This window comes from Ochotona curzoniae, unplaced genomic scaffold (assembly GCF_017591425.1).
Source record: "Ochotona curzoniae isolate NIBS_2020 unplaced genomic scaffold, NIBS_Ocur_1.0 contig_50, whole genome shotgun sequence".
Lineage (NCBI taxonomy): Eukaryota > Metazoa > Chordata > Mammalia > Lagomorpha > Ochotonidae > Ochotona > Ochotona curzoniae.
The window spans coordinates 10,354,409-10,378,116 of NW_024466446.1; the positions used below are offsets into that span (position 1 = coordinate 10,354,409).

Consider the following 23,708-nt stretch of genomic DNA (forward strand, 5'->3'; position numbering starts at 1 on the left):
GGGGCAGCAGGATCTTGCTCGGTGTGTGTGGCTAGAACAGAGAGAGAGAGAGAGAGCGAGCGAGCGAGCGAGCGAGCGCAGAGTATAGACTGGCAGATGACGGGGGCTTGTTAGACTCTGAAGAGTCGATGGATTGCTCTGCATGGCAATGAAAGCCAATATGTGGTGGCATGATATGCTTTACTTTGTTAAAAAAAGATTTATTTTTTTTTAATTGGAGAGGCAGATATACAGAGAGGAGGAGATACAGAAAGAAAGATCTTCCATTTGCCGGTTCACTCCCCAAGTGGCTGAGAGGGGTGGAGCTGAGTCGATCTGAAGCCAGGAGCCAGGAGCTGCTTCTGGGTCTCCCACGTGGGTGCATGATCCCAAGATCTTGGGCCATCCTCAACTACTTTCCCTGGTCACAAGCAGGGATCTGGATGGGAAGTGGAGCAGCTAGCATAGGAACTGGCGCCCTTAAGGGATTCTGGCAGATGGCAAGGCAAGGATTTAACCACTTAGGCTATCATGTTGGGTCCATTGGGACTTGCTTTTTAATAGGACTCTTTAGGCTGTTCAGCCTGTGATTTTTTTTTAAACATGCATGATATTAGATGGCTTTTACTGACTAAAGCCCTTGAATAGATTCTCCTTGTACATCAAATAACATCCGAATTCCCTTTGCTATGGTAATGGTTAAAATGGATGCTCCCAGCATCCCACACTGGAGCACTGCCAGAAAAAAAACGAAAACAAAAGGATGCTCCATTATTCCTGTTACAGCATGATGCCTTGTTTTCTTCCTCATGTGTGACCAATTAGTGATCACTAACATTATTGCTTTGTTTACTTGTTTATAGTAAGCAAATTCTATACTTGTTCATGGTATAGTATGAACACACATGCCCTAGGATACTGCACTGGGCGGATCTTTTCCATAATCAATCATTCTACAATTACTTGCTTTTTCTGTCCACAGCTATTCTCATGTTTCTTGACTTCAGAATCGATGATTAAAATTAGTGTAGGCTTCCATTTGAGTAATGGAACTTTTTTTTTTTTAAAAAAGATCCCCTAGTTATTTATTTTTATTTGAAAGGCAGACTCTACAGAGAGGAAGACAGACAGAGGTCTTGTATCCACTGGTTCACCTCCCCAAATGGTCACAGGGGCAAAGAATGGGATTTTTGTTTTTTTAAAGAAGTGTCTCAAGTGATTCTGATTTGTAGGAATATTTGGGAACAGCTAGATCGGATGACACTCAACCTTATTTCAAAGCAAAGCATAGCAAGCACTGTTCTTTTATGGTCATGTTACTGACTTTTTGAAAAGTTGCTTTTCTAACCTCAGCACCTGGCCGCTCTCATGGATGACCTCCACAGCGGTCACTACATGAGTGGGTAACTTCTCCCGTGTCCCCAGTACACGTTGACAGTAAGTGGTCCCTGAGGATGAGGTGTTGTGGTGACTTGGATCCCCTGCTCTGCAGACACGCCCTTACATTTTGATTTCCTGTCCTTTTCAACACGCTCCTGTGTGTTGTTTCTGAGTCCACGGCGAGGCCTCACTCTTGCTCCTGAGCAATCATCGCTCATCTTCAAACTACCGAAGATCGTTTCACTCGTAGTCTCCCTACAGGCTAAGAGTTGAAGACCGGATTCGGGTGCCTCGAGAGGTCTAGGACACACTGGGCAGTGAGGACGGTGCTGGTGCTGCCCCGTTCAACCCATACAACCGCACTGACTTCTCCCATTTCCTATGATCTAGATTGGTCGGCTGATTATTGGACAGAATGGCATCTTGTCAACCCCTGCGGTTTCCTGCATTATAAGGAAGATCAAGGCAGCTGGTGGGATCATCCTGACAGCCAGCCACTGCCCTGGAGGACCTGGGGGCGAGTTTGGAGTCAAGTTCAATGTGGCTAATGGAGGTATGTGGGTCAGAATATTCTTTAACTTACCGTGCTCTTTGCCATAGTGGAGGGAGTTGGACAGTCTATGCTTACCTGCAATTTCCACTTGGGGCTTTAACCAGAACACACATGGATGGTCGTTTAGACCCTAAGTTCTCTCATTACGAAAGGAGCCAGCCAGAGCCCTAAGAATGGCTTATTTCTGACAGTCACATGTTTGTGAGTGGTTCGACAGATGATTTTTTAGCATATAGTTGAGTCCTTTCTTTCTTACGAGATTGGTTTTTTTCACTAAATCATGACATTATTTCACTTACACTTTTGCTTACTCGATTTTACAGTTTGAAGATCCCGATAAGGGGGTGGGAAATATATACAGAGATGATTTTTTTTTTAAATAAAAAGTGAACAAATGTCGAAGACACAAGAATAATAATTTAATGTATCGATTAGTTTGTTTATTCATTTTGCTGATCGCTTTCTTTATGGAAAGTTTTTTTTAAGACAAATGACACCGTGAAGACACGTCACACCTAGACACCTGTTAATATGTCTCTTCAAAAGAAAGGCACACTTCTGTGTAAATTACGTGTAGCACAAGTATAAAGATAGCACTGCTTCTCCAATAGCTTCTTTTTTTTTTCTTTTTTTTTTTTATTGTTGTTAACATTGTATTATGTGATACAGTTTTATAGGCACTGGGGATTAAGGTGGATTCCTCCACCTTGATGCATAACCACAGTTCAAGTTCAGTTGAGATTCGTTCCTTGCAAACACATGCCTAGCATAAAGTCCAGTGTCTTATTGTCCAGATAAGTTCAGTGGCCTCTTGGGGAGACCTTCTCTAGTCTGAAGATAGGGCTAACAGAGTAAAGATCCGGTCAGTTAAAAGCCCCAACAAAACCTCAGTATCAATATACAACATTATGGAATTAATTGACATAGTATTGGGTAAACAATATGTTAAAAATAATGCAAGTTCCATTCTTCGAAACATCTGGGTTGAGACAGTATCAATGACAGGTTCAAAAAATAACCAACAACCAAACAGAAATTACAAGTTAAATCAAGGTCCAATAGCTTCTTAAACCTAATCTGATTTCGCCCAAGAATCCTCACATGTTCTGCTGTAGTGGATGTATCTCCAATGCACATGGATTTGGTTAACTCTCTTTAGATCTACAGCAATGAGCCTGCATGTGTAAGAAGGTGGGAGTTGACTTTTTAAAAACTGAAATTCATTGAATTTTTTGTTGATGTTTATATAATTGAGAGGGATGCATGTCCATATGGACCACCAGCTAGGAGTGGGGAGGGCCGGGGGATGGGGAAAAAGTGGATGATCAGCTGCCTCCAATCTCCTTTTCTTCTTCTGATATCTGGAGGAAGTGGAGAGAGAAGGGGAGAGGGCCGCTCCCGGGCAACCTGACCGCATCAGCACCCGGGGACAGGGGAAGGCCACCCAGTGTCATCCCAGGGTCTTCAGTGTGGAGCATGGTTTTGATAGTTCTGAGATGCTGTTGATTTCATTGCTCCAGGGTTGAGGAAATCCTTCGGAGGTTGATTGGCTGACATAATCCACATTAGTCTTGATTTGGCTAGGTGCTTGTCTGGGAGAGCTGTCCAATTTGTTCTGCCCTCCGTGGTCCTGATGTCCTCTGCAGGCCTCAGTGTCTGGTTGTCACATTCCCCAGGAGCATCTGGGCATACGGTCCACCTCACAGGCCTCAGGAACCATGGAGACCCAATAGTGACCCATGCACTACATAGACTAAATAGTCTGTGATTTTCCCCATGGTTGGAGTTCTGAGTCCAGTGCTCCAGTTAGGGTGGGGTCCCCAAAGAAACCTCGCCGGAGGTGACCCCAACCTGACCTCTGTGTGTGCCAGCCAGTGCGGGGTTTGGCTCAGTCCGTCACCCACATCAGCCTGTGCACACACAGGTGGTGGCAGTCACCTGGTCTGTTCTGTCCCCGGCCCCATGTCATACATAAACCAATGAGTGCTGTGGCCAAGCCTCACCCTGTCCATCACACCCTCAGGCCTCAATGTACACCAGCAGGAACTGCAGCCTAGTTGGAGCTCAACCAGGCCTGCCCACTCACTCCTGGTTCCTGTGCATACCAGTATATGCAGCAGACTGGTCCAATCTGTCCCACATCCCATTCAGCTCTTATATGTGTCAATGGGCATTGGAGCCTTGCTCAACTCAACCGACCCCACTGGCTGGCTCACACTCATACTTATGGGTGATACCATCCCTGGGCCTGGTTTTCATACTTACTGCTTGGAGCTGCAGCCCATCAGCAGAATGCCCACAGTTTCCCTACTACGTCCACTCCCAGCCCAGATCTTGGACTTTCCAGGTAGTTTTGTTTTGTTTTAAGATTTTGTTTATTTATTTTGGAAAGTCAGATATACAGAGAGGAGGAGAGACAGAGAGGAAGATCTTCCGTCTGATGATTCACTCCCTAAGTGGCCGCAGTGGCCAGAGCTGAGCTGAAGCCAGGAGCCAGAGCCTCTTCTATTCTTCCATGCAAGTACATTGTCCCAAGTCTTTGGACTATCCTTGACTGCTTTCCCAGGCCACAAGCAGGGAGCTGGATGGGATGCGGGGCCACCAGGTTTAGAACTGGCACCCATATGGGATCCTGGAGCATTCAAGGTGATGACTTTAGCTGCTAGGCCACCGTGCCAGGCCCTAATGTATTATTCTAAGTTTTGTTGTATTAAGATAAATAGTCATGGTTCATAGATTGCTCCTCTGTGGATTAAACCAACAGTGGATTGAAAATAGTTAGCCCTAGCTGTAGGCAACTGCCTAGGTTGCCTTGTACCTGGGCGAGTGTTACACTGCTGGGAGAAAAATCAGCCAGTAGCTGGGGGGCATTCTGGGCTTGGTTAATGCCAACTCTGTGTTAACTATACCACCGTGCTTGCATAGCCACCTGTTCTATTTTTTTTTTTTTTAACGTATGTGGGGAGATGGGAATTGTTGTCCCCTAGGCGAGGGGACTGCAGGTTGCATGGCAAGGGGGATCTAGGGACATATTGGAGCGGAGTGGCTGATGATGTATTTCATAGGAAAGCAATGACTTCTGGCGTCCTGCATGGGCTGGGTCACTGTACTCAGGGTCACAGGCAGCTGAGGGAGCTGGGATGGAGTAGTTTAGAGGTGGGGGGAACCAGGGGGCATGTCCCATCAGGTCAAGGCACCTGCCCACTTGGGCGTCCTGTGCTGAACTCAACAGCATGGTAAGAGCCGGGGCATGCAAAAGCTGGGGCTGGGGGTGGTGGCATGCCTGGCTGGACAAAGCTGCAAAACTCGTCTCTTAGTGTCTAAGCAGGAGGTAGGCCACATCAGGCTGAGTCTCAGTACCCACTGGAACACAAGAGAACCAGATCTGGGGGGCTACTCTGGAGGGGACTTGTGGGTCTGCCTCTGTGGGACTGCAGCACCTGCTGGTTCACATGGAGAGCTGGGAGTGGTGATGGGCTAAACCAGGAAAGAAAAAAAAGCTTGAACTATTTGTCCCAGCCACCCTCCATTATACCATGACCCTCCCCACCCTAATCAGACACCCACATGGGCGTGCACCCCTCCCAACTATGTAAACAATAGTAAAAAATAGTAATAAAAAGTAAAGATAATATAGGAGAGCAAAAGAAAATAGTTGAAGCTTTGCCCATGTATTAAACGTGCATGATACAGGGTAGCAAAGATTGTCATAGCGTTTATAGTGTGTTGGGTACATGTGTAATGTAGAACTGATTTAAAGTATGCAACTCCTTCACAGTTTAACGTAAGTGTCTGAACAGCAGTGGCTTTTGGCATTTACCCTCCCCTGAGAACACCAAGGGGCAGCTATACCCTTTTAAGAACAAAACAAAAGGGCCTGGTGCAGCAGCCTAGAGGCTGAAGTCCTCTCCTTGCATGCGCGGGGATCCCATATGGGCGCCGGTTCTAATCCCGGCAGTCCTACTTCCCATCCAGCTCCCTGCTTGTTGCCTAAAAAAGCAGTTGAGGACAGCTCAAAGCCTTGGGACCCTGTACCTGCGCGGGAGGCACAGAAGAAGCTCCTGGCTTCTGGCTCCTGGCTTTGGATTGGCGCAGCTCTGACTGCTGTGGCCACTTGGAAAGTGAACCACCAGACGGAAGATCTTCCTCTCTGTCTCCCTTCCTTTCTATCTGATTTTGCAATAAAAGTAAATAAATCTGAAAAACGAAACAAAACAAAAAACAAAACCATAGGGCTGGTGTTGTGGTGCCGTGGGTTAACCTGCCTCCTGATGCAGCACCATTGCATGCCGACCTATGTTTCATTCTCAGCTGGTCTGATTCAGCTCCCTGCTGAGGGACTTGGGAAATCAGCAGAAGATGGCTCAAGGCTTTGCTCACCCTGCCACCCACACTGGAGACCTGGACGGACTCTAGTAGCCCCCGGCATCAATCTTGCACAGCCCTGGCTCTTAAAGCCATTTGAGGAATGAACCAGAGAATGGAAGGGATCTGTCTGTGTTTCTCCCCCTCTCTCTAACTCTGCCTTTGAAGCACAAAGAAGGAAACTGTAAGGAAATAAAGCTAAGAAGAAGTGAAATCGAAAGGAAGGCACCTGTTGATTCCATGTTCAGCTTGTTTAAGATCTTTTCTCTATTGTCAACCGAATCTCCCAAGGAAATTTGAAAGATCGTTGAAATGCAGCTTTTTTTTAGAAAACATGGGGGTGAGCAGTGTGTCTTTGGAGGCAGTAATGAGTTTGCCCTGCTAAGCTTGCATCATTGCGGAGCAGAGGCAGGAATGGAAAGCATATTTTCTTCCTCTGGATGCACGGGGCAAGGCGCAGGTTCAGGCTGGAATACCTCACTCCTCCCACGTGCATACCCTGTTTGCGTCTCATTTCCTGAAAAAAAAAAAAACTGATGATGTAACTGGGTCTCCCTGGCAGGTGTGAAACTATTTTTAGAGGCGATGTAGCATTGTTTACACGTTTAAAAAACCGTGGCCTGTTTAGTCTACACAGAGCAGGGGAGGCCGGCCAAATTTCCTCCGTGGCGAATGAATAGAGTGTAAAAAATAACAAGGGCAGTTAAACTATGAAAAGAAGGTACACGCATATGTGTCCTGCCTGAAGGAGGATGCTCACACCTCTCTAACTGAAATTCTCAGACTTCTAAAGAGATGCTTTGTGTGTGTGTGTGCGCGCACATTTTAGGTCCTGCACCGGATGTTGTCTCGGACAAGATCTATCAGATCAGCAGAACGATCGAGGAATATGCCATATGTCCTGATCTTCGAATCGACCTGTCCCGCCTCGGGAGGCAAGAATTTGATCTGGAGAATAAATTCAAACCATTCAGAGGTAAGAGAGGGAGATGCAATCTGAAGACGCCAGAGTAAACCTGAGAATGGGGGTGACCTGGCGTTTCAGAGGAGCAGGTGCAAAAAGCTGAGTTAATCAGCGGTTGTAGGACTGAGTGTTGCTGCGCGTGTGGAAACGGTATGGTCCAGAGACAAGAGACAGAAGCCAAGGGGTTCAAAGCTGGAATCTTTCAGCGACTGTTTCCCTTCGCGGTTTCTGACATAGGATGATGAGATTCATGGTCGAATCCCGTAGAACTTTCCTGAGCTGTGCGTTGCCTAAACTTGTCTTTAATGTTGTAGGTTTTTAATGTTAATGTTTTACCAAACATTTAGCATGAACGCGCTGGGCTGTCTTAGATTGCAAAGAAGAGACCTGTCAAGTCAGGCCTTGTCACGTTTCTCAGAGAACACAGGGCTGAGCCTCACGGAATGGCAAGGATTGCTCACCTGCTGTATATACGGTGGTAATGGAAGGGCTGGACTCAGAGAAGTGCTACATGCATTTAGAGAAACAGACCAAGAATGAAATTTGCCAAAAATACTATCGTGCTGGGTGAATACAACTTCTCAGCTTCTCAGAATATCTTTTGATTTTGTAGGTCGATTTGGAACCAATAGAACAACACATTAAGATTTATGTGCACGTAACTTTTCTGCCTTGGCTTTATTCTCTTACTGCTTCTTTGAAGACATAAGTAACAGTGGAACTCGCCAATGTGTTTTGCTCTTAATGGTTCTAAGCACATGAATAAATGTTTTATGATAACATTCTTATAAATGTCTTATGGTAACATTCTTATTTGGAAGGAAATTTAGCTTAGCTAATAAAGATGAAATACATGTTTCATGGCCACGTGATTTTTTTTTTTTTTTGAGACAGAAATATAAAACACCTTAAGATAAGTTTCAGGGGTTGAAGTGTTGGGTCAGTGCTTCCAGATGTTTCTTGAGAAGTTGAGTTGATTGTTGAGCTAGCGAAGCCTCGTTTAATACTTACTGATGGCGATAATGCCTGCGTCAACTAGTCTGGTTGGCATCCTGCAGACGCACACACATGCGTACACCTGGGTATGGTTAGGTAACTGAAGGGAAACAGTATGTAGTCTTTAAGAAAATGACTTAAAAAGAATGTATGTCTTTGGGGCCAGTGCTGTGGTATAGTGGGTTAAGCCACTGCATGTATCATCGACATAAAATATGGGCACTTGTTTGTGCTCTAGCTGTTCACTTTCTGTTGATGCATCCAAGAGGATGCATTTCTGTTGATGAAACCAAGAGGATGCCCCAAGTGTGTGGACCTCTGCACCTACGTGTGAGACCCAGGAGCAGCTCTGGACTTGAGGTGCTGGCCTGGCCCAGCCACTGCCATTGCTACCGTTTGGGATGGGAGCTACATTTCTTCCTCTCTCTGTAACTCTGCTTTTCAAATAAATACAGAAATCTTTTTAAAAAATGCTATTTTTTTTCCTTTGCAATAGTGAAAGAGAGAGAGAGAGAGGAAAGAGAAAGAGAGAGAAAGTAAGAGTTGTTTACTCTCCAGATACCTTCAGTGTCTGTCTGGTAGTGGATCAAGCTTGAAGCTAAGAACCGGGGATTCAATTCAGGCGAAAGGGACTTAAGTCCTTGGGCCATCACATGCTGCTTCTCAGAAAGCAGCAATTAAAAGCAGAGCTGACACTGGACTCCAGGCTCCAGTGAAGGGAGTGGGAACCCAGGCAGATTCTTACCAGGTTACCCTAACCCTTCAAGATGAGACTGAAATCGGCTGGGAAGCACAGGGCTGTATGGTGTCTGAGGAAAGTCAGATAGCGTTAACATGAGGAAGTCACCTGTATTGATTTATCTTTCATAGCTTCACAAATTTCTCAGTAATCCAAGGAAACCAGAATCGTCGGTAAGCTCAGATTCAGGCTCATTGCCATGGCCACCTTGTTAGTTGGATGGATTTTCTAAAAAAACTTACAGAAGAATTTGGGAGATCAATATTTGGGTTGATTTATGTGCTCTATCCTTGCTGTTTTGAGTTGAGTAAGGCTTGAATTACATGGAAACACCATTTCTTGGCATTTCACCTTAAAATGTCGGAGTATGAACTATATGATGGGAGCATTCAGTGTTTATGATTTCTCCTTGCTTTTTTGTTTTCCGTATTTCTACTTTATGTTTTCTTTCGTATGTACTAAATGCTATCAGGCAAGTGGTTTGACAGTTGAAAAGCCAGAATGGAATTACTAAATACGCTGTCTTACATCTTTGAGTGACTAACTTACAAAGCATGCAGCACATAACCTATTATTTTAAAGATTAGTCTTTAATATGGAAAGATACACCTAACAAAATTTACCTAGCAGGAAATTTGTTGTCTTGATCTTTTTTAGGCTTCTAACCTATGAATCAATTTTTAATGATTTTTGTAGATTAGTACCAAAAGATTACTTAAAACTATGCATGATGTTTCAAAATAATTGCTTTTGAGTGGGTACACATAATGCATTGATTTACATGCAAATTATTTTGAGATGCGCACTTGACCAAACGAAGGGACCGTTTTACATCACATGTTAAAATCTCATCCGTTAAGCACTGTACCAATATTTACTGAACATTATTGGAAATGCTTTACTACTTTTAGGACAAGTACTTCGTGCGCCTTAATTATGTCCAGATTTGCCAAGTGTGAAAAATCACATTGTGTGAATGGTAATTCAAAAAGATGCGCTTCGAGTTCTTGATCAGCGAGTTGTGCCAGACCCTGGAGAGCATTCACAGTGAATGAGGACTTTTTGATTTTTGACCTTCCCCGGGGACTTGGCTACTAGACTGAGCAGGAGGAGTGTTTCCTGCAAATTCAGGGATACCTGCTTCATTACCAAGTCTGCACTGGGACCTGGCATTTGGAAATAGATGCTGGTACTGAGGTCACTGCTGGATTTATTTTACACCAGCTGAGTCCTTCTTTGGTCAGCCCTACAGCAAAGTGACTAGATTTGCCAAGAATTGAGAAATGCACCGTTTTTGTTTTTTTTTTTTAGGGAGGTGATGAAAGAAGGTGAGGGCAGGGGCAACCAGGCATATTTGTATTATATTTACTCTTTTGGTTGATTTGTGATGTTACAATGCGATCTTATTTATCCATGATATTATATTATATTATTTCTAGTAGTTAGTACTATGATACTATTTACACAGTATATGATCGTCTGAAAAGTTGTGCCTCGATAAATGACACTTCCTATATGAAGTTTGTGAGCAGAGTTTTATGGGTGCAATCATGACTGTCTCCCATTGTGTCTTATCTTCAGTGGAGATCGTGGACCCCGTGGACATCTATCTTAACCTTCTTCGGAACATCTTTGACTTTAATGCTATCAAGAGTCTGCTGACCGGGCCGGGCCAGCTGAAGATCCGTGTTGATGCAATGCATGGAGGCGAGTTCATGGTTTTCTTTCTTTCTGTTTTTTTTTTTTTTTTAAATCTTAGGAGGTTTATTCCAGTGGGGCAGGAACAGGGGAAGGGGGGGAAGGGAGGCCAGAAGGAGGAGAGAGGGGAAGAGCAAAGAAAGAGTTCATGGTTTTCTGCAAAGAACGAGTGGGCAAAAAAGGCATTTACATATGTTGGGGTTTGAGATGATGTGGCTGGATTTGATGTCAGTGGAAAGAAAAGTTAAGCAGATCAGTTCAAGGGTGTGTCTGTTAGAATGCGATGTGGCTGGAGTCAAAGTGTAGTTAACTTTTTGTTTTACTTTTTGATTATTGTACATACCTTGGTTAAAACAGCCTAGTAGTTCATAACTGCCCCCAACATTTTCTTTCCTCCTGTTCCCCACCTTCCAGAGAATGTGTTAGAAATACTTTTAGGTGATTATTGGGGTATTTATCTGGTTGTCGCTAAATACTTTGAATACACACACACACACACACACACACACACACACACCTCTGTGTTGGTTTTCCACTGTGTCAGAGACGTGATGCTGTGGAAGAAGAGGCCTTTTTTGCCCTCCCTGCCCATCAAATCCAAGTGTACTTGTGTAACTGCGTCACTGTTTGAGTAAAACCAGTGTGCAGTGTTCGCAGGGTCATGGTGCTCCTGGGCTGGGCAGTATACTGCATTTCCTTAACTGCACAACTTTGTGATTTCTGTGATTTCTCGTTGGTTTGTCCTTGTTGAAGATATTTACCAGTGTTAATCTCCAAATTCTCCATAGTGTGAATCTGCTGTTACTTCATTTTCTTCGTTTCTGTTTTTGTTTTTAAAGATGTATTTATTTTTGTTGGAAAGGTTGATTTACCGAGAGAAGGAGAGGCAGAGAGAAAGGTCTTCCATTCACTGGTTCACTCCCCAAGTGACTCTAATGGCCGGAGCTGGGCCAGTTTGAAGCCAGGAGCCTCTTCCAGGTCTCCCACTTGGGTGCACGGTCCCAGGGCTTTGGGCCGTCCTCCACTGCTTTCCCAGGCCACAAGCAGGGGAGCTGGGTGAGAAGTGGAGCAGCTGAGACACAAACTGGTGCTCATATGGGATCCTGGCGCATGCAAGTCAAGGATTTAGCTACTGAGCCATCGCACCAGATTCTGTTGCTTCTCAGTTCCCTAATTCCACTCTTTTGATCTACTCTTAGTTTTTTAGAGGAACATATTCTGCGGAAACTAGAGAGAAAGCTAATGGGGAAGTTAGTGATGTGAGCTAGTATCTCGTTACTTGGTTTCCCGTGCACTCATTTTGAGAGACGGTGATGGAGTTATTTTGTCGTTGAATATGGATCCTTGTGCTTCAGGCTTCTCAGCAGACGGTTCTTGACATCCATCCATGGTGTTGCATAGATCAACGGCAGTTCCTTATCACTGTTGAGTAGTATTCCCTTCTGCTGATGTATCAGGGTTTGTTTATTAGTCGGTTAACAGAAATCAGTTTTTTTTTGTTTCTAGTTTTGGATGATTCCAGATAAGATGCTGTAAACATTCACAAATGCGTCTTTATAGAAACTTGAATAAAAACCAAGGAAGGGATTTCTGAGTCACAGAAGTATGTATTTTACCGTAGTTAAAAAGAAATTGCTGAACTGTCTTCCAAAATAGCTGTAACATTTTCACCACTGCACTGTACGAGGCCTTCAACATTCTGCATTGTGAACAACACTTAAAGGTGTCTTTTTATTTTTTGGCCGTTGGACTTTATCCTGTTACTCTTTTTTTAAAATTTTTTTTTAAGATTTATTTTTATTATTTTTTTATTGGAAAGGTGGATATACAGAGAGGAGGAGAGACAGAGAGGAAGATCATCCGTCCGATGATTCATTCCCCAAGTGAGTGCAACGGCCCATGCTATGCCGATCCGAAGCCAGGAGCCTCTCCCGGGTCTCCCACGCAGGTGCAGGGTCCCAAAGCTTTGGGCTGTCCTCGACTGCCTTCCTGGGCCACAGGCAGGGAGCTGGAAGGGAAGCGGGGCTGCCAGGATTAGAACCGGCGCCCATATGGGATCCCGGGCGTGCAAGGTGAGGACTTAACCACTTGCGCCACTGCACCAGGCCCAATCCTGTTACTCTTGATTGAGGCATTAATGATGTGTGTTTTATAACTTTTCTTCTCTATATGTAATTTATTCTTCCGTGTTTTTCTTTAATCTTTATGTTGCTATTATATTAATGATCATTCTTCAGAATTTTAGTGATGCCTGGCTGGCTGGCATATGTAAGAGTCGAGTGGAAAATCTGCCAGTTGGCTCTGAGCCTTGGTGGGTCTTAACCTTTGTGGACGTCAGCAGCATTATCAGGGTTTGAACCTCGTTGCCTGGCTTATGTCACAGGCCCACTTCTGACTCGGTCACCTCCGCTGGGATGCAGCTAGGTGATGTCTTCAACCCGGGCAGCTGTGAGAGCTAGTCATACTGAACTACGTTAACTGAGACGAGGAGTGGGTTTTCCAAAAGGGACTCAGAGTGCTACGTGAAGATGTAGGGGAAACAGATTCTAGGCAAGCAGAAGCAAGGGCACTTGGTGGTGGGAGTGAATGGAGGGTGGTATTCAGCATGCTCATTTCAACCGACGGGATTGTAAGTCGACCCCCACGTGTGCTTTGGGTTCTACCCCAGGCCCTCCTCTGTGCATTGCAAGTGTCCCTCCACTTGAATGGCTTCCCTGCTCCTGCCCTGTCCCATAGTTAAATGACGCCTTCCAGTCTTCCTCTGGAAGTCTTGCCCATATTTACTACTTAAGTCACTCAATCTAGTTATTGTGAAATGATTGTTTCATAATACGCATTGAATGCCACCTCTCTGTTTCACACTGACAGTCACCCAGAGACTTACCTGAGCCCACAGGTGGATTTAGCATCTAGGAGTGTTGGAAAAGTTCCATGTTAGGGTCGTTGTAAATGTTCTTGTACTGAAGCACACCGTTTGTTTTGTAAAATCACTCAGTTTTATGTGCTGCAAGCATTCAGTGTTTAACTGTGTACTGCATGAGTTCAAATAGTTGCAGAGACAAAGGACATTTCTACAGACCTTAGTACTTTCGCATACATTCATCAGATACAGATTTTGAAAAGACTGATTTATTTTTACTGGCCAGGAAGGTTTATAGAGAGAAGGAGGGACAGAGAATAATTTTCTTCCATCTGTTAATTTGTTCCTCAAATGGTTGAAGTGGCTGGAGCTGAGTTATCTGAAGCCAGGAGCCAGGAGCTTCTTCTGGGTCTCCCACGTGGGTGCAGGGTCCAAAGGCATTGGGTCATCCTCTACTGTTTTCCCAGGCCACAGGCTGGGAGCTGGAAGGGAAGTGGAGTAACTGGAACATGAACTGGTGCCCATATGGGATGCTGGTGTTTGCAAGGCAGAGGATTAGTTAAATGAGCCATCATGTTGGCCCCAGATAAAGTTGGTTTTTTTAAAATAAAGATTTATTTATTTTTATTGCAAAGGCAGATATACAGAGAGGAGGAGGAGGAGAGAGAGAAAGATCTTTCGTCTAATGGTTTGCTCCCCAAGCGGCCATAGTGGCTGTAGCTGAGCCAATCCAAAGCCAGCAGCCAGGAGCTCTTCCGGGTCTCCCACGCAGGTGCAGGGGCCCAAGGCTTTGGGTTGTCCTGGACTGCCTTCCCAGGCCACAGCAGTGAGCTGGATGGGAAGCAGGGCTGCCAGGATTAGAGCTGGCGAGCATATGGGATCCCGGTGCGTGCAAGGTGAGGACTTTAACCACTACGCTATCGTGCCGGACCCCAGATAAAGTTTTAATACATAAAATGTAACAATGAGTCATGAACACGTAGTTGGCTTCTTTCTGCCAACTTTTCTAAAAAAAGGTTTGTAAGAAAGATTTTGTGGAACTGGACCATGATTAGCACAAAAACTTGTATATAGGCGCTTTTTGACGAATGGTAGTTTAAGTGTCTTATGTTGTATCTTGAAAAAAAAGCTTCATAATTTTTCATCCAGTGGATTAAATGGGCTTTGTTGTTCTGCTCAGAACAAAACATTCCAGGAGGAAGGCTCTGCAAGTATTTCACATGGCTGTGTGTCTTATTTTAGTTATGGGACCCTACGTGAGAAAAGTTCTGTGCGATGAATTGGGAGCCCCAGCCAATTCTGCAATAAACTGTGTTCCGCTGGAAGACTTTGGAGGGCAGCATCCTGACCCGAACTTGACCTACGCAACGACCCTGCTGGAAGCCATGAAGGGTGGAGAATATGGATTTGGAGCTGCTTTTGATGCTGATGGGGTAAGTAGGGAAGTTTCTGCCTGCTGATCCTTTTACTGTGTATTAAGCCCAGCAACATAAACCAGAACATTAACAAACACATCTGGAGTTAGCATGGATGGGACATGTGGCCCCTCCCAGCCTCTGCATCTCCTCTTTTGTTTAATAAAATGTGGTGATCGAATAGCCATTACTTTTCTGAGTTTCAGATTAGCGTTATGTTATAGAAGGGATTAGTTCCTTCAAAAAGCAATGAAGCAGTAAATCTTTTTTATAGCTGGTTTTGTTGAAAGCATCTTGCTAAGGAACCAGCAGTAACCTCTGTTCCCCATATGTTTCGGGGAGAACCGAGTCAAGTCTACAGAGACTACTGGAGTATTTCAGCAGGTGGAACATTCCTAGTTGTGTCAAGGTTCTGGTCCCTGGACACTCGGGGACCGAAAAGGTGGTTTCCTATGTTCTCTTTGACCTACTTTGTATTATTTTTACTTACTTGTGATGGCAGTAATTAATGGCTTGTATGATTGTGGAGATGGGGTGCTGGCTAGCAGTAAAAGATTCTGTCTGATCATTTTCATGTTGATTCCTACAGGACCGTTATATGATCCTAGGCCAAAATGGCTTCTTTGTGAGTCCTTCGGACTCCCTGGCCATCATCGCTGCCAACCTCTCTTGCATTCCGTATTTCCGGCAGATTGGGGTCCGAGGGTTCGGGAGGAGTATGCCAACCAGCACTGCCTTGGACAGGTAAGCAAGGTTTCTGTGGACAATAGATGGCACGCCTCTGATGTCAGTATCCCCTTGGTTGGTACCTGACCTTCATCCTTCTTCATACTCCACTGGGAGCGTGTGGATGCCTGAGAACTTGGATGCAAAAGTGGAGGAGACCAGACACCACCATGGAGAGTCTGGTCACCTGAGCTTGGTTCTTGGTTTTGCCACTTACGCACTGTGTTCATCAGGCAGGTTTGCTTGGCTTGATCTCTCTGCCTCGGTTTTCTAATCTGTAAAATGGGGATACTAATAGTAGCGTCCTAATATGGATTGTTTGGGTGTGAATGAAGTGATCTCTGTGAAACATTTCATAGAACACCGGGCACATAGTTTCTACTACAAATATTTAGTCATTTAAGTGAGGTGAAAAGAGTATAGGTGTTGAAGTCCATTTATTTTTGAGTGGTCACTTGTGTCTCTCCGAGCTGGATAAAACGAGCAGTGGTGATAGGCTTACTGAGGATGAAATGGGACAACATCGGGAAAATGGTTTCTTTTCCTTTACCTTACTTACGGTTCCCACCCTTTATCTGATCTTTTCAAAGCAGTGAATTTTAGAATCTGCTGTTTCAAAAGATGTGTCTTATTCCTGTGATGTTAAACAACAATGAGAGAGGTTAAGTGTCACCGATAACTAGGAAATCTGGCCAGGATGAGAAAGCAGGTGTTCTGATGTAGGTTACCCCTGCATGCGTCTATGAACTACACCTACATGAAGAGGGATCCCGAGAAACCAAATGAGAATCTCATGCAGCTCCCTTGTGAGTAGCCAACAATTTTCCAAGCCGTGGCCAAGAGACGTTAGTTTTTAGTCTGACAACAAAACCCATTTGTCCTCTTTTCTCGTGGAAATTTCCCAGTAGGTCTTGATTTCATTTTTATCCACTCCTTCCCACTAACTCTCTGTTGCAGTCAGAAACCAGAGGCCTTGCTTAAAAAAAATCTCACAAAGGACCTGTGCTGATACGTAAGTGAGCATTTCAAAGGATTATTCATGCTTGCTGGTTGGGATCCAGAATTCTGTGGGGCTCTTGACGTGCCCGATTCACTTTGGGTATCTGATCTGCTGTGTGGATTCCCAAGTGGGCTCTCATGAAAGACACTTTTCAGGCTTCTTTCTTCCTAGATCAACTAAGTCTAGCTTTAAAAAACCTTGATCCTGACAGTGAGTTCCCACTTAGATTATTATTATTATTGTTGTTGTTTTTGGAGAGGGCATTGGTAAAACCATAGAGTTGTGCCTGTCAATGCCATGAACAGGGGTAGCTGAGACACATTCAGTAGTCCACTTGCCCAAATTCTTTTGATTCTGGAAGGGAGGGAGGGGATGGGCTGCCCCTTCTCACTGCTGAATTATTCCTGTCAACTTCCCTTGTTCAGAGACAGTTGTTATTCCCTGGAGGAATAACTTCCTGGATTTTTAACTTCCGCCCTTCAGTGGCATCGAACGAGGACTGCGTTCACCCCAGAATAAGAATGCGGTGTCATCCTTGACAATGGCATTCTTCTGGGGCTTTGTTCTTGTGGACGGACCTGACGGATGCTTGCAGAGGAGTCTCTGTTGCTGAAAACGCGCTGGTGCAAATGATGGGAAGGGTAAAGCACAGCGTGTGTGTGTTTGTGGCCTGAGGTCTTTTCTCCAGCCCATGTGGAGGCACTAAATAACCCTCTGAGTCATCATCCTTCAATAATATTTATGAAGCACCCATCTGTGCTTGGAACCGGGCCCAATCTGGGAAAAACAAGGGAAAAACACAGAGACTTGAGCCCTCGTTGCCTGAGATCTTTGCATTCTCTGACAAAGCTAGCATCCTTGCACATGTCCAGAGGAGCCTGATCTGAGAGCTACGTTTTGGCTGTTAGGAAGGCCTTGGACGTTCCACAACCATCAACATAGTGGGGAGGAGACTTTATGCTCTTCTACACTTGTTTGATTTTTGAAGATTGATTTGTTTGTTTTAAGGGCAGAGCATCAAAGAGAGGGAAAAATTCTTCTGTTTGCTGGGTTGCTCCTCAGATGGCTGCCATGGCTTGGACTGTACCACGCTGAATCCAGGCCCTGGGAACTCTTTTCTGATCGTCCCTGTGGATGGCAAGCACCTGAGTACTCTTCCTGCCTCGTCACGCACAGTAGCAGGGTGCTGGAAGGGAAGCGGAGCAGCTGGGACTTGATCCGGGGCTCCGATATGGGATGCCACTGTTGCATGCCACAGAATAACCTGCCACACAACACCGGCTCCCTTCTAGCAGCTCATGTGTTTTGGGCATGATTCGTTGCCTTGGTGGAACCTACAGCCTAACAACGGAAGGCAAAGAATAAATAAGCAAAGAAGAAAAGAGAGAGAAATAAGAATGGCCAGGGGGACATAAAGTTGGTGTGGTTATGGTGGTGGGCGTGGAGCCTGTTGCATGGATTGGGTAGCCAGGTCAGGACTTTGTGAATAGATGTTGGGCAATGTCAAAGCTGGGAAACATGCAACTGGCCCTCGCTCTGACGCTGCCATGCAAAACAACTTCTGTAACTCATGTGTGATGACTTCGTTGTTGCCAATCCCCAGTTCAAAATATGTACTGTAGTTTTATCTCGAATAGGCTCAGCTGGTCGTTGGAATCCAGACAGTGCTAATCCTGCAAGCATGCAAATATCTACTGATCCATGGCGACATTCAGTCCCTGCACATGCTTTAGATCTGCGTTATCTCACCGTCAGATGAGCCATCATGCGTGACACTAATGGGGGAAGTTAGTGATGCAGGCTGCTGTCTCGTTACTTGGTTTCCCATGCATTCGTTCTGATAGAGGCTGATGGAGTTATTTTGCTTTGGCAGGTAAAGTGTTACACTTGGACATAGAAAAAGATCCTTTATCACAATTTTCTAAAACTGCGGTGGATTCAGCAAGGATCAAGGCAGGAGAGAATTAGCATTCTCAAAAAAGGGAGTTTATTAAAGAGAATGTAAGAATACTGCCAATGGAAGGTCCCTGGAGGAATGGATGAGGTTAAGAGAAAGCAAAAACTCAAGAAGGACCATCTAGCATCGGCAAGTGGCTGTGAATAGCTCAGGACTGAAGGTCAAGGCCACAGCAGTCAAGTGAAGTCTGAAGTTGTGAATGATGGGCTGTCCGACAGGAGCTGAACTTTTCAGGGAGGGACAAATGGCCTGACCTCTCTCTTTCCTCACCCGCCAATCTCCTGTCAGGGCCTGCTGGGTGACCAGACCCAGCTGGAAGCCACAGAGCAGCTTGTTCCGTCCTGCTCTGTTGTACCATGACTGCTTCTCCCTTCCTGCTGTGATAAATGCTACGGGGGCTGCGAGGCTCCTCTGGGGATGTGTGTCTGACTATTCCTTGGGGATACCGTGTCTGGCAGCAGGACGACTGAGTCAAAGGAGGCGTCTACACTCCATCGGTTTGGCCTAACACTGATCGCATCTCACCAATTCCTAAGTTTTTTGTGTCTTCACACCTAGGCCAGTGCTGCATTGTCTGGCTTGCTAACTTTTTCCTGTGTAGATAAGAGGGTAATGAACCATCGCGATTTTAATATTTCATTCTCATTTAGATGAGTTTGAACGTCTCTTTACATAGTTCAGGTGGATTTGGGGATTTCCTTTTCCGTTCCTTGTCTGCCCCTGTCCTTGACTATTGTTCTGTTTAAGTCCCAGCTGTGGCCTCATCTTGTTGTCTTGATAAGTTTGTAGCGGTTCCCTGTATCTTCCATATATGAGATCTTTTTTCCATTTTCTTCATTTTTACTATTTAGCTTTTCTCATATTTTATATCCAAATTGACATGAGTACACAGATGTATTATAGATGATTCAAAGTTTAAAATACATAAAAAACAACTTTCCTGATTTTTCTAAAAAGTTATCTTTCGTTGTTTTTACTATCTGAGTGAATCCTTATCACTCAACTGATACATTTGGGAAGAATCCCAAACTACTTTTTCCTCATCTGCGCATGGACTTTTTGTTGACTTTTTTTGTTGACTTTTTTTTTTTTTTTTTAGGGAAATCTTGTATTTCTGACTCTTTCTTTTTTTTGGCTCTGTATCATGACTCTTACCTTCACACCTCAGATGCTGTCCCTCTCTGGCTAGGTCTGCACAGTGGTCGCTGAACTCGCTTCTCTGGTCTCGGACCTCCTTCTCTTTGCTGCACGTTCAGGACAACCCTAAGCATAGGTGCAGAGCGGAGACCATTGCATCTCCCTGCCTTGCTGCAAATTGGCAACACGGCTCTCCATCTTCAGCTTAACACGTGTCTCTCCTTGGGGTGCGTTCCCTCGGCCTACCCGGCTCCACCTTGTTCATCCTTATCTCTTAGGGTTTGGACTTGACCCTTCTTCTGGAAGCTCTCTTGATATCATTGTGTTTATACTTCCAAGCAGAGCATGTAGAAATTACTTTACATGTGTCTCTCTATTTGAATCACCGTAGAAATAGAGGGCACTTCTTTATCTTGGGATTTCCATCTACGTTGAGGTGAGCTTCTGGTGAATCAGACTTTCAGTAATGATATATGAATATTGAGATCTTTTGTATATATAAAGGAAGCAACTACAGAGCAATCTTTTCCTAATCAGTAATTAAAAAATCTGGGCCCAGCGTGGTAGCTTAGTGGCTCAAGTCCTTGCCTTGCATGCACCGGGATCGCATATGGGCGCCGGTTCTAATCCCGGCAGGCCTGTTTCTCTTCCAGCTCCCTGCTTGTAGCCTGGGAAAAAGTCAAGGACGGCCCAAAGCCTTGAGACCCTGCACCCGTGTGGGGGACCCAGAAGAGGTTCTGGACTCCTGGCTTCGGGTTGGCTCAGCTCTGGCCATTTCAGCCACTTGGGGAGTGATTCAGTGGATGGAAGATTTAAAAAATAAAAAAGAAATTGAAAAGTCATCATGTCATTAAGATTTGGTAAAGCTCAAGCGGAAACAGTTTCCGGGTTTAACTTCATACTTGCGTGCAAATGTTGAACGGAAGTCAGGGTGAGCTTTGAATTTGGTGCTGTTGCCTTGGGATATTTTGCTGTGAGGATGAGAAATGAATCTCTTAATACATTGACTGGGTGCAGGAGAGCCAGGGAACTTCAGAATCAGTGCCTGCTGCCCCCCTCCTTGTCTGAGGCAAAGCCCGAATATACTGCCTGGAATCTTGTCTTCTTTGGCTAAAGTGTAACTTACTTCTGGGGTTGGAGCCTTTCGTATTTCAGGGCGAGTGGTCAGATTTATCCAGGCCATAAAAGATAGGCTTCCACAGCCTAACCCTGATCGGTATGTAGATGGAATTCAGACAGCTAATGGAAAATAGCAATAAAAGATAAGTTTATCCTGGTGGCAAAAATTGCCAACCTTTAATAATGCATATTTCCCAAGAACTTTTGGAGCACCAGTTATATGCTTTGCAGAGCCAATCAGAGACGTTGGTACAAGGTGAAACCTTTTTTTTTCTTCTTCTTCCCAATTTTTGTGGTTTCATCTGAAAGAATTCCCATTCCCTGGTCCGCTCACCAAGTGCCTGAGACCCTGGGGCTGAAGCCCAGAGCCTGGAGTGCATCTACACCACCCTGATGAATGCAGGGCCACAGTTCTTTGAGCATCAGTCCAACTGGGTGTTGGACTCGAGGTACTGCAGTGTGGGAGTTACACAAAACACCTGATTTCATCAGAGTTTATCAAGGATGCACAATAATGACAATCCCTCTTAGGCCTGAAGAGACTTTTGGACCAGAAAAGAAATCATTGTAGCTTTTATATGCCACTTATGTTTTGAAGTGTATTTTGTCATTCTCACCAGAAAACAAGATGAAGCTTCAAAGTAACTTTTAAACCCCAGCTTCCTAGGGTCATGTTAAGCAGGCTCTGTTGGAACACTGCACAGGTACGTGCCACATACCAGTAATCTTCCTTTATCTGTTGATCTGATGGAAGAACAGCAATTGAGAGACATGCATGGTGAATCAAGAAACTTCTGGAAAGTTTTGATTGTTCTGTTAACAGCGAGAATAAGAGAAGGAATGCATTTTTACTTACAGTAGACTGTTAGAACGTCTTGTTTGGTTGTTAGACAAACCCTGTGAAGTACTTGAGGCAGAGTGTTGGGGCACACCGGGTTGGGGCATCTTGTTTAATATCAGCATCCTATATCGATGCTGGTTCCTGCCTTGTCTGTCCCAGTTCCAATCCACCGCTCTGTTAATGGATGGAAAAGCAGGAAGAGATGGCCCGAATGCTTGAGCCCCTGCCACTCGCATGGGAGACCTGGATGAAGCTCCTGGATTCAGCTCTGCCCAGTCCCCAGTTCCCACTGCTGCAGCCATCTAGGGAGGGAAGGAGCCAATAGATGGAGGATCTCTCCCACTGTTCCTTGCTCTCTTTGAGTGTTTGAGGCAGGTGCTGTTACAACTTTGTATTTGTAGAAAAACTATGATGCCGAGACATTAAGTAGCATGGCAAGTTCGCACAGCAAGGGAGAAGCAAGGTACAAGGGTACCATCCAACTGACTAAGGGAGTCTCGTAATTTCTTCTGTATTCCTGAAGTTGCTTGGAACACGAACCAATGTGGACGTACCTGAGTGAGTCCTCTGTGTGGGTCAGATTGGAGAGAGTGACATCAGATAAGGCCATTGGGTAGCAGTTAAGCAGAATTCATTTTACTCCAAGTTGTCTTGCAGTTCTGACCCCGAACTTGTCACTATCATTTAGAAAATCTCTGGTAGATGTGGACTGGGTTTCAAGGTGAAGGTTTGAATTCTATACTCTTGCAGCAGGATCTGCTTGAAGTTGCAAAGTTAGCAGCAGCTGTTGCACCGGAGTCATGTCTGACAGGTCTCAGTAGCTCTTCTCTGTTGCATTTTGTATATTAAGAAACTTCTGGAAAGTTTTGAGTGGTATGACTTCTCCTTGCCACGGGTTTTAAATCTGAGATGGGCAGCTTTGATGAGCTGACGCATTAGGTGACCTGGTACCTTACTAAAAGGACTGGGTTTCCTTAGGAAATCATGTGTTAGTGGCTGGGTGTGAGGTGTCTATGCCTAGGGGAAAAAATAACAGTAAATCTCAACCCATGCCTACAGGCTCTACACAGCCGAGGGCGAAGTTCAGAACTGGGGAGCCAGTTCTCTGATCGCGTGTCTGCTTGAGGTGGGAATTTTGTCCTCAGGCCTTTTCGAGTCCCTTGCATTGGCGGCAAGTGCAAGCTTTTCTATCCAGGGCTTAGATTGTGTCAGGATCTTTGTGTTTGTCCATGGAAATGACCGACAGTTGACACATTGTTCTCCCAAGGAAGATCTTCCTTGCTTCCTTGCAGAAGGAGTAAGTGCAGAAACTTGGGAGCCAGGAGATGAGCAGTCAACCAGTGGAGGATAGGTGAGTGAATAGGAAGCCGTCCTGGGGGTGATTCTTAATTCGTTGCAGCCCTGTAAGTCAGTCCCTGATAATGGCCTCCCAACCAAAGTGGTGATTTTTTGCTTATCACCTTTGCGCCTGCTCAAGCACTCATCGTTGTTGCCCATTTTCTTTTTACTCCTTTCTTGTTCCTCTTCCTCCTTCTCTCACGTTTCTTCCAGTTTTTAACTTCCTTTTTTTTTCTGTTTGTTCTCATTTTTCTTCCTCCATTCTCTGCCTCTCTCCTTACCAACCTCCGATGTTTGCAGACTTCACCATCAACCAAAGCTAAGTTACTGATAATGTGCGTCCAAATACATCCTTTTAGATCCTGGGAGATCCGTCATTCTGAGCCTCCAGTACGTACCTACACGGTATTTTCAAAAGGCATAGACTGTTTTACATGGACCCAGTTCCTCAGGTTGTGAGTGGCAAGGAGTGAGAGGTAGAGTTAGAGAAGATGTGATGGATATGGGGAACTTGTGCCTTGCGTGTCCTCAGGTGCTCTCCGACCTTTCTGGATCTCTGCATTTGAACTACTGGCTTGGAATTCTGACTCCTCTAAATTCTTGGGCCGTGATCTACCAAATGAAAAGAATAGTGCTAGCCC

General features: G+C 45.0%; 1 protein-coding gene across 1 annotated transcript in view; it reads left to right on the forward strand.

The window, feature by feature from the left end:
* The window catches only part of PGM5 (phosphoglucomutase 5), a 152,132-nt gene that overhangs the window by 16,448 nt on the left and 111,976 nt on the right, over positions 1–23,708 (forward strand). Inside the window, exons 2-6 of the mRNA XM_040988748.1 lie at positions 1,750–1,912; positions 7,107–7,253; positions 10,558–10,683; positions 14,777–14,967; positions 15,539–15,693. Of these exons, the coding sequence (XP_040844682.1) occupies positions 1,750–1,912; positions 7,107–7,253; positions 10,558–10,683; positions 14,777–14,967; positions 15,539–15,693 (782 nt within the window). The remainder of the gene's footprint in view (positions 1–1,749; positions 1,913–7,106; positions 7,254–10,557; positions 10,684–14,776; positions 14,968–15,538; positions 15,694–23,708) is intronic.